The sequence below is a fragment of the Seriola aureovittata genome, chromosome 1, assembly GCF_021018895.1.
Source record: "Seriola aureovittata isolate HTS-2021-v1 ecotype China chromosome 1, ASM2101889v1, whole genome shotgun sequence".
Taxonomy (NCBI): domain Eukaryota; kingdom Metazoa; phylum Chordata; class Actinopteri; order Carangiformes; family Carangidae; genus Seriola; species Seriola aureovittata.
This window is the reverse complement of record NC_079364.1, coordinates 33913755-33924434: the sequence shown is the minus strand read 5'-3', so window position 1 is coordinate 33924434 and position 10680 is coordinate 33913755. Positions and strand designations below refer to the sequence as shown.

At 42.4% G+C, this 10680-nt stretch overlaps 1 protein-coding gene across 3 annotated transcripts in view; it reads right to left on the bottom strand.

Moving 5' to 3' along the window:
• LOC130167864 (histone-binding protein RBBP7) overlaps nt 1-10680 on the bottom strand; it is a 30689-nt gene that overhangs the window by 1959 nt on the left and 18050 nt on the right. For 2 of the 3 annotated variants that reach the window (XM_056374386.1, XM_056374378.1), the window contains exons 6-11: nt 7944-8104; nt 6637-6763; nt 6430-6507; nt 4310-4386; nt 1129-1186; nt 730-840 (exon numbers count right to left, since the gene is read on the bottom strand). In XM_056374386.1, the coding sequence (XP_056230361.1) occupies nt 730-840; nt 1129-1186; nt 4310-4386; nt 6430-6507; nt 6637-6763; nt 7944-8104 (612 nt within the window). Of the gene's footprint in view, nt 1-646; nt 841-1128; nt 1187-4309; nt 4387-6429; nt 6508-6636; nt 6764-7943; nt 8105-10680 lie in introns of all 3 variants that reach the window. The other variant, XR_008827337.1, reaches the window with a different exon arrangement.

Sequence of the window (10680 nt, the reverse complement as noted above, 5' to 3'; positions counted from 1 at the left end):
ATGTTCTGTCTTATCTCTAGAGCATTCGTTCCTCTTCATTAGACATCATTAGTTCACTGTAACCATGTTAATGTAATTAATCTGAAGGTCCAGGATGTGAAGCTAATGTTAGCTCAGTAGCTAAAGTGGAGAGCTGTTAACAGTAATTTAGTGGTCATTCATCATCATTAGCTTTACCATCACCAAAGGTAAACGACATGTATACATGATGAATATTTTAATTAGTGTAATTAATGTCAACTAAAACAAATTCACTCTGAGGTTATCAGTGAATATCAGAGAAAACTAATTCAAGTTTATCCAGGTCTGTTCCAGGATCATGTCCTGGTGTCTGTCCACCTGCTGAAGCTCAGGAGAAGCTGCTCATGCAGCAGGACAATGACCATACACATCAAAGTAAATCCACCTTCTGGAGTAGTCCAGTCAGAGCCCAGACCTGAAGAGATCCAACCACAACAGCAGCCTGAGAATCTGTCTGAATCTGTCTGACTGAAGCAGCTCTGTGAGGAAGAAGAGTCCAAACTTCCTCCTAAACATCAAGCAGCTCTCATCAGCAGCTACTGAAGATCTTACCATAGATCTGACAGTGAGGACATCAAACTGTGCCAGTACAACCAGTAATCAGCCTGTCAACTGGACAACTAACCCTCATCACTGATGGATGTTCTACTTGGGGTTGATATTGCCTGTGGAGGAACTGATCAGAATCAATCAATCAGCTGTATTCACCATCTGCCAGACTTGCATGATGTTGTCCTCGGACACTGAGCAGATGATCCAGGGCTCATTGGGGTTCCAGGAGAAGTCAGAGATCTTGGCTGTGTGGCCTCCGTGGATGAACTGATGGAGAAAAAGATGGACGTTTCATACACTTTGATAACACCCAGAGGTAAAAAGACAAGTACAAATGTAAAGGTTGGTCCATTTCAGAAGCTGTGTCACCTTGTCTCACTGATGATTGTGGTCAGTGATGTGACGGTTTATTGACTACACAGGTGCAGCCTGACAAACCTGATCAATATTCTCCATATGTATGTATGTTTGCAGACTGTAGACAGAATCTCACCTTGTGTACCCGCCTAAAAGGGAATTCAAATAAAACGCCACAGTAATCTTGATGTCACTTACCAGCAACTCTGGAGGGCCATCCTCAGCATCCTCTGCTGACTGCTCCTCCCCAATTTTACTTGAAGAAAAATCCAACAAAAACAGAGTCCATTGGTAAAGTTACTCTCTGGTCTACTGTGATGTTTCCACTTTAAAATCACTCATATTTAACACATTGTGTGAGCAGTGTTGCATAACCATTCATAAAGTTTGAGCTGAAGTCATGTAATGATCTTCATGAAAACTACAGCCATACATTGGTATCACCTAGGTTACGTGTTGTCTACAATTGGGTATTAACAGTCCGGGTGGGTGAAAACTGTAGTGACAAATTATTAGGACCCGAGCACCGACCGGCTTTATGTCCATGACATATTGTCCAATTCCAAGATCAATGTTAGTTTATCCTCATCTTCTGACCAGTGCAATGCTAGACTGAAGAGCTTTTGAGTTCTCGTTAAAGGACCCGCCCATGGCAGCACGGCGAATTTCGATCCTTCGCCATGAAACAGTTAGTTGCTATAACTCCAACAGGAAGTCAGCCATTCTGAATTCAAGCTGCAATTTTGACGCCATTTTTACGATTTGGGGGTCACGTACTTTAATAAATTCCTCCTAGGGAATTCATCAGATCGACATGATGGTTGGTGAGTCTCATCTTAAGACATTTGCCATGTTAAATTGCGAAGCTTTTGAGTTTTCGCTGTAGGTTCCGCCCATGATGGTGTGGCAAATTTCGATCCTTCGCCATGAAAAACGTACTCGCTTTCATTCCAAAACAAATTGTCCATACTGCATCAAACTTTCGGTGTGTCATAAGAGTCCTGCCTTGAACACACTCATATACTCATATTCAGTGATACTTATCGCGCCCCATTGTGGAAACAGGAAGTGTCATGTTTTACTCTTTGCTCATACTGGTTGATCAAATCTTGATCCAAACACTGCATCCAAACTCCAGCATGCAGTGTCCAAACAGGCCAAAACTTTACAGCTTTGATGAGACTCCCACCCTGAACACATCTACAGTACCTGACAAAAGCCTTGTCGCTTGGGTACAAGTTGACCTTAAGTGCCCCTCAAATATATTTGTAATCAATTTTTTTTTTTTTTTTTTAACAAGAAATAGCTATTTTCAATCCCAACAGCTTTTGAAATAATGTTTTGGTGCCAAACGAAACTGCTGAAAAGCATTCTAACGTTCACAGCTTGGTAAAGCCCACTGAGTCAGTTTTTGCAAAGACAAAAGTCTTGTCGCCTTGTCATATGATCACCCAATCCTAGATTACAGCCTCAACTGTGATCAATAATTGATCAATCAATTAGTGGGTGTGTATAAAAGAACCCCAGCTCACCAGACCTTCACATCAACTGAAACTTGACCTCTCACAACATGCCTAAGATTCACCCTGAGACCAAAGCATTGATTATCAAGAGGCTGAAGACCAGATCCACTGCTGAGGTGGCTGACACCTTCAATGTTTGTCAGCATCAAGTGCAAAGAATAAGAAAAAGATTTGAAGAGACTGGAGATGTTTTTGTCAAGCCCAGGTACGGCATACCCCGCAAGACAACTGCTCGGGAGGACCGTTTGTTGGGTCGAAAATCCAAGGCCAGCCCCTTTTCCACTGCAGCAGAGCTCCACCAGGCCTGGTCACCTCAAGTCCCCGTGTCAACCAGGACAGTTTGTAGAATTCTGTCTCGAAATGGCCTCCATGGTCGAATCAGTGCCCAGAAACCAGCACTAAACAAAAGGCAATTAAAAAAACGTGTGGCATTTGCCAAGGCCCACAGCCTGCTAAAAGGATGGACGCTGGAAAAGTGGCAGAAGGTGGATTTCTCAGATGAATCTTGGTTGAATAACATCACAGCCGCCGCAAATATTGCAGGAGATCTACTGGAGCCCGCATGGATCCGAGATTCACCCAGAAAACAGTTAAGTTTGGTGGCGGAAAAATCATGGTCTGGGGTTACATCTAGTATGGGGGTGTGCAAGAGATTTGCAGGGTGGATGGCAATATCAATAGCCTAAAATATAAAGAAGTATTAGCTACCTCTTATATTCCCAACCATAAAAGGGGTCATTTTTGCAGCAGGATGGTGCTCCATCGCATACTTCCATCTCTACATCAAAGTTCCTCAAGGCGAAGGAGATCAAGGTGCTCCAGGACTGGCCAGCCCAGTCACATGAACATCATTGAGCATGTCTGGGGTAGAATGAAAGAGGAAGCATGGAAGACGAAACCAAAGAATCTTGATGAACTCTGGGAGGCATGTAAGACTGCTTTCTTTGCTATTCCTGATGACTTCATCAATAAATTGTATGAATCATTGTCGAACCGCATGGATGCAGTCCTTCAAGCTCATGGAAGTCATACAAGATATTAAATATGGATCTCACAGCAACCACTACTTAATTCACTGATGTTATGCAAATATTTTTGTATTTGAAGTAAATTATTTGTTCAATTTTCACATTACTCTCTGTAGGCGACAAAACTTTTGTCTTGCCAAAATCTGACCTTTCTGTGTTCATTAAATGATCAATCTTTCTTCAGTGAAGCAAATTTATTTTAGTATATTAAACATAATTTGGGAGGGTTTTAGCTTTCATATGAGCCATTTCTAAAACCAATGGGTTAATTAAAAGTCAGGTTATAAACTGTTGTTTCTACAAAATGAATAAGTGACAACACTTTTGTCAGGGACTGTACATTGATGAGTCTCACACTTTAGATTTCTTCATACTAATATTACACTATAGTAACAGCACCACCTACTGAAAACTCTCATGTGACAATCCTATCATATACATGACATTTTTATTGTAAGGTCTGATACAGAGCCTCATGTGTGCCTATTATGTGGTCTCTGGCTCCACCTAGTGGTCACGATTAAGAATGCATATAAGAACGGTTGGCCACATGGTCTGAACAATAAATCTTAACCCATGAACACAGTGCCCGGCGGTCGTTACGATGTGCAACTGCTTCAAATGAACACTGCAAAATTGACAACAATGCTCCAAACAATAAGATGGAATTAAATACTACAGTCATCAGGTTAATATCATGATGTTGTTCAGAATGTTTTTTATACAATTCCCCATTGAACATAAGCTTCTAAAAACTCCTGAAAAAAAACTTCCCATTACTGGTTCACATAAGGACGTGGATTATAAGAGATGGTGGACATTTTGTACCTGAGATCCCAGACGTTGAGACGTCGGTCAGTGCCGCTCGAGGCCAGGATCGTCTCATTGTGAGGAGACCATTGTACCTAATAAAAAGGACAGACAGTTCTAATGAATACATTAGGGGGGAAAAGAATCATACAAGTATGTATGTTCCATGCAACATTAATAAGGCATTTCCACTGCAGAAGCTTTCCCAGGGAACCAAGACTCTATTGAGTAACAGAGGAACGGAGGAACAAAACCTAAATTTGGACTGACAGGAACAGGGGAGAATATGCTTCTGGTAGGGTTGTCAAAAAAAATTGATACTCAGATACTAATCGATACCAAAAATTAGTATCGGATTAGATACTCATTTGCAACAGTATCAATACCAACAGTGCCGTCTTTGCCTCCTCCGGTTGACACACAACTTCATACTGCCCCACTGCAGACAGGCAGGCACACAGCCCCTTCCCTCACTAGCAGCTGAGCACATAAATGCTAGTTGACGTTTACAACACTGAGCTGGCGTCGCCAGCATAAAACTAAACAAACATGGCAAGTGCTGCTGCTTAAGGACCTTCACAACCTGTTTTAGTTGAAAATGAAAAAAGCAAAAGTGCCGTTTGGAATTATTTTGCATTATTATTTTTACCTGGCGGGCAGCACACGTTTACGTGAGCTGTTTAACTATTAGCAATTAGCCATTAGTCACATTAGACGTCTGCTAAGTTATCATTAAGCTAGCCGCTATGGCTAATAATAAAACGACCAACATTAATTGGGAGCTAGGCAGCAAACGTTATCAGTTCTGCTCGTCTGTAACATTAATAGACGGTGTTAATTTAACAGGATGACGCAATTTGTGTCTGAAAAGTGTTATTTTTCAACTAGACAGAAAGAGCGGTAGAAAATGTGGTTACCAGAAGCACAGAAAATAAACAGGACTGTAGCAAATTAGTCTTGGTTAGTCTTGGTGTCGTCTTCCCAACAAGTTTAAAAAAAAAAAAAAAAAAAGTGAGAGAGAATGAGAGAGAGAGTAGTCCGTATCTCAAACTAGAGAGTGAATGGGAGTGAGCATCTGAATGAAATTACTGTTATTGTTGCCTTAGAAAAAAATGTCCGTACTACAAAGATTCTGTTTGACCACCACATGTGTTTGAGTGACACAGATCTGTGCATCATTAAGGTTGAAGTTCACTGTGAGAGACAAATATTGGAACTAACAGGTTTAGCCCACAGGCTGCTATTTTCCTCTCAGTGCCACCCGATTTTACCGAGAGCCAGTCAATCACATTCTAACTTCAACTTCACTACAAGGTGACCTGTTAAGGGATTACACTCACAGTATTCTTCCATATAATTTTCCCATGACCACTTCTGCTTCAGCACATTCAAATTGAAATGAAACATTATGTCAAATCCTATTATCTGGCTGGACCATGTCATTATCATTCAGTCTAGTGTCAGCTGGTTTCAGTGGAGTGTGAGGAGGGCACAGATCTGCTAAAGCCCTAAGAGGCAAGTGAATTTTAAGTGTTACACAAGAGGCTGAAGTGCACCACTACCCCAATCTGAATAGGACTAAAAGTGCCCATGTTTTTTTTTTTTTTTTTTTAAACCTCCTAGGACCTGGCGTCCACATATGTGGACCTCACATTTTGGGTTCTCTAGACCACAATACTAACTTTTTCTCAACAAAGGCCTGGTGACCACATATGAGGATATTATACTGCCACTCAGTAATCGAAATTTAAAACTAATGTCCTCATATGTGGACATCATTTTTCTCAGGTCCCAATCAGCCTATATAGCAAAGAATAGAGCTCGGGTCTTAGGAGGTTAAATCAGGGTGATATTCAATTTCTTTTGACTAAAACCTTATTTTAAATCAGCAAAGCCTTTCTACCAGAGATGCTTCGGGTGCTCTGGTGAGGTGGCAAAGAGGAGGTAAAGAGATACAAAGCAGAGCAGGTCGTCATGGTTAGACACAGGACTGTCATCCAGGAGACTGGGGTTTGAATCCCATCATGTTTATTCACTTACTTCCTATTCTTAAAATCAAAACAAAGATAAAATTCACTTGCCTTCAGGGCTTCTGTAAGATTGTGTTTGTAAAACACATGGAAGCATTTTAACCTTACCTGGAAAATTTCATCTTTATGGGACTCAAAAGAGTGGAGCTTCAGTTTCAGGTTTCTTAGATCCCACAATGCAACAGTCTGAGAAACAAAACAATCTTTGCATTAAACATTCATCCCTAAGCTGTGTTTTGTTAGCCCTAGTACATCATTATTGTCAGCCTAAAACTGACACAATCAGTCAGAGTTCAGTGTGTGTGCTGCTTCTACCTTATCAGCAGAACCAGTGGCCAGAATGAACTCGCTGTAGGGGTTGAAGCTCAGACAATTGACCTCAGCAGTGTGAGCATCCACCGAGTGGCTGGCTTTGGATGTGTTGTTGGAACGAGTGTCCCATCTGGTGGAGGATAGAGGGTAAGAGGGAGCACGGACATAATACACACTCACTGGGCACTTCATTAGGAACACCTGTACACCTGATTATTTCTGCACATATCCAATCAGCCAATCATTTGGCAGCTTAGTTTTGATTGAGAGACCCCTAGCAGCAGAAGTTACGGACTGTGATTTACTCAGTGCATATATATACACTCACACGCTGCATGATGGATAGTCGCATACTTACAAAACACCCCTATATCACACTAGTATTTTTTAAAACTCCCAGTAAACCTAATAGCATGAGTAGCATACACAGTCTCCAATATCACAAATAGCACAGTTAGACACTGGGTAAATCATTTTTTTCTGTGGTGATTTTAAGGTTGCTGCATGATAAAGACACTGACAGACAAGACAGAGAAGGAGTTCTTCAGACCATCGGGGGAAAGTGAGAAATATCCATAAATCTCTTCTAGTCATTTATTCCCATGATGCTCCCCTTAGGTCGTGTGCACGCAGGCGTGAGTGAGATACTATGGTTACGGCAACAATCTGTGCGTCTGTTGCTCTGCAACTTTCTCATGATTCAACAACATGTTTTTAGGTTAGTGCTTTTACAAAAATCATGAATGTAATTGTACCTCAATACTGAAATCTAGTGATATGATTCCATATTTTTGTTTTACATAATTAAAGAAGAGGAAGCCTCAGAGCCTCCTTCATGAAGAAATAGGCAAGATTTGAAAAAGGTGCGACCAAATCATGGCTACAACCAGTGAAAAAGTTAGTCTGGAGCCCTGTCAGAGTCTGAATCCATGAGTGACCGTGCCTTGTGTCAACAGTCCAGGCTGGTGGTGGTGGTGTGGGGATTGTTTTCTTCTTAATACCAATCAATCACGGTCTGAATGTCACAGTCTGAGTATTGTTGCTGACCATGTTCATCCCTTCATGACCACAGTTCAACTTCTTCTAATGGCTTCCAACAGGATGATGCTCCATGTCACACACTGGTTTCAACAACATGACAGTGAGTTCAGTGAACTTCAGTGCCCTACCCGTTATTAGTACAGTGTTCCTAACAAAGTTCTCTGTGAGCCAATTTGGTTAGAAATAAAACATGAAATTAAGCATCATTGACATAAATATGTTCTTTCCATTCAGAAACACCAGACTACTCAGTAGTAGAAATCACTTACATCATGAGTTTCTGGTCGTCGGCCACTGAGCCAAACAGGGATTCATGGAGCAAATGCCAGGAAACATCCTCCACCACTGCTGTGTGGCCAGTGAAGATGGTCTTGGCATCCACGATCTTCCCTTCCTTTGGGCCGCTCCCAATGTCCCATAAACAGATGGTCTGGAGAGGAATGATAGGGGAAGCACAGTGTTGGTGCATTTTCTTATCCCCTTGCTACATTGATCTGTTACAAGCTGAGAAAACACTGCATGGCAGAGCACAGACACAATTTGTCATCACAACGTATCATGTTTATCATTGTGCCTGGTGTCAGTTAATATCAGGTTCTGTTAACCCTGTAGATGGCATTTAGCTACTAGTGCTGAGAATTTTCTGTATTGAATCAAACCAGTCCAGTAGTATAGGTAAAACTACAATCTCCTCCTGGTTGTTTCCTCCACCAACCAGTCAATTACAGGAAATATGGTCACAGTCACTCCTTCCTGAGTTAGTGTTGAATAATGAGCAGAAGTGTTTTTGCAGAACGATCGATAGATCAATACTTTATTTATCCCCTAGGGGAAATGACATGACAATGAAACAGTGAAGTTGACGTTTGACTTTTAGGATATAAAATTTCATCACTTCATCATTTTATCATGGTCGACATCACATGCACTTCCAAGGGGTTTTTGTTTGCTTGCCCTCTGCATCCTTCAACATGCACAGTAGCCTTCATCCTGCATTCACTTATGAGCTCAGCCCAGAGACTGGCACATGAACAGCACTGGTGGTCTTTGCAGAGGTCTTCTGTGTGTGTGCTGTGTTACAGCACACAACTGTTCATTTAACGCCATCATTAAAGCCTGTCTTGTTGTATGACTTCTTGGTGGAGGATCAAGGTATTGGTTGAAGGAATGTTCAAGAAGTGAAGAACGTTTCCTGTACCACTTCAAGGATTTGTACTGTGTTTTATTTAATAATGGATTAGCTGGTCTGACAAATCCACACCTCCCATGAGCTTGTTGCGTTCCATCAGTGGTAAAGGGCAGGGAAAGGACTATGGTCGAGACTCCCTGTCTGGATATCCTTCTTCTCTGCACTGCATCCCCAGTGTGGTGGAGCAGACACCTCTCATGTATCTATCCACTTCACAAAGAGAAGAGGATGATTCAGAGCTACTTTCCTCTAGGTGATTTCTTTGTCCGTGCATTGTCAGCAAAAGTCATTGAAAGGTTATGGGCTTATACGGAAATTGTACGCGATATCCAGACCCCAATTGACTTCTGTCCATCAGTGACATGACAGAGTCAAGAGAGTCCCTGGCCTGTGTGGAAGTGGTTCTTTCCACAATGTATCCACTGCAGTGTGCAAATACAAACAACTTGAAACGTGTCATGTCAGTACGTCCTTAGCAAGGCACCATATTTGATCTACAACAGATCTTCAATGGGGCTGATAAATACCTTATATGCAGATTTGACCCAGGACAGTCTGTGATTCTTTCCTCTTCTTGGCATCATTCACTCTGTAGGTAGGTGGGTAGGACACATGCTAGGCATAGACCCAGCTTATTTGACCAGCTTGTCCGGTTTCCTTGTTTTCATGTCTGACATGCTGCTGCCCCAGCAGACTACAGCATAAAAAAGGACACTGTCCACCACTGACTTATAAAACATGTGTCGCATTTCCCTGCAGATGTCAAAGGACCTGAGCCTCCTGAGGAAAAAGAGCCGGCTTTGCCCCTTCCAGTAGATGACATCTGTTTTCAAGGACCAGTCCAGTTTACTGTCCAGGTGCACATCTAGATATTTATAAGTGTGTACTACCACAATGTCCTTCCTTTCGAATGTTGACTGGTTGAAGGGTGGGCCTCAAAATCCGAAAGTCGATGACCATCTCCTTGGTCTTGGAGGTGTTCAGAAGAAGGCAGTTCTAGTCGCTCCTTTCACTGAAGGCCATCGTCAGATCCCTGAACTCCTCTTCCTGCCCATTCCTGATACACAGCCCAATAGCTGTGTCATCCGAGTATTTCTGGATGTGGTAGGTCTCAAAGTTGTACTTAAAGTCTGCCGTATAGAGGGTGAACAGCAACAGAGCCAGTCCCCTGTGGAGACCTAGTGCTGCTCATTGTCCCTGAGACATAGTTACCTAGCCTGACGTACTGTGGTCGCCTTGTCAAGTAAACCACAATCCAGGACGTGAAGCTGTTTTAAAGAATGGGGAATTGAAAAATCAAAGAACATAATCCTAATGTAACCACCTAGCTCATCCAAGTAAAAATGGGCCCAGTGGACATGTAAATGACAGCATTCATAGTCATTTATTTCAGCCGGTCGTCCTGCTTTTCCAGGACGTAGCCTCACCTCCTCCACTGTAAAGGACAGGAGACTTGACCCCAGTGTGGAGGGACGTGCAGCTGCAGTGTCATGTTGAGAAGGAGATGCCATAGGAGAAGCTGCAGCTGAAGCAGTGGGAGAGAGAACAAGTGAGGCTGTGTCAAACCTGTTGTAGAACAGGTTGAACTCATTGGCCTTGTCCTCATCACCTGATGTTGCCTGGCTGTTCTTCTCTTTATAGCCAGTGATGGTCCTCATCCACTTCCACACCTCTCAGGTGTTGTGCTGCAGCTTCATTTCTACTTTCCTTGTGTAGTCCTCCTTCGCCTGCTTTAATCTCCTCTTCAATTCATGTTGCACACACCTAAACTTCTCCCTGTCTCCATCCCTGAAGGCCTCTTTTTTCTGGTTGAGGAT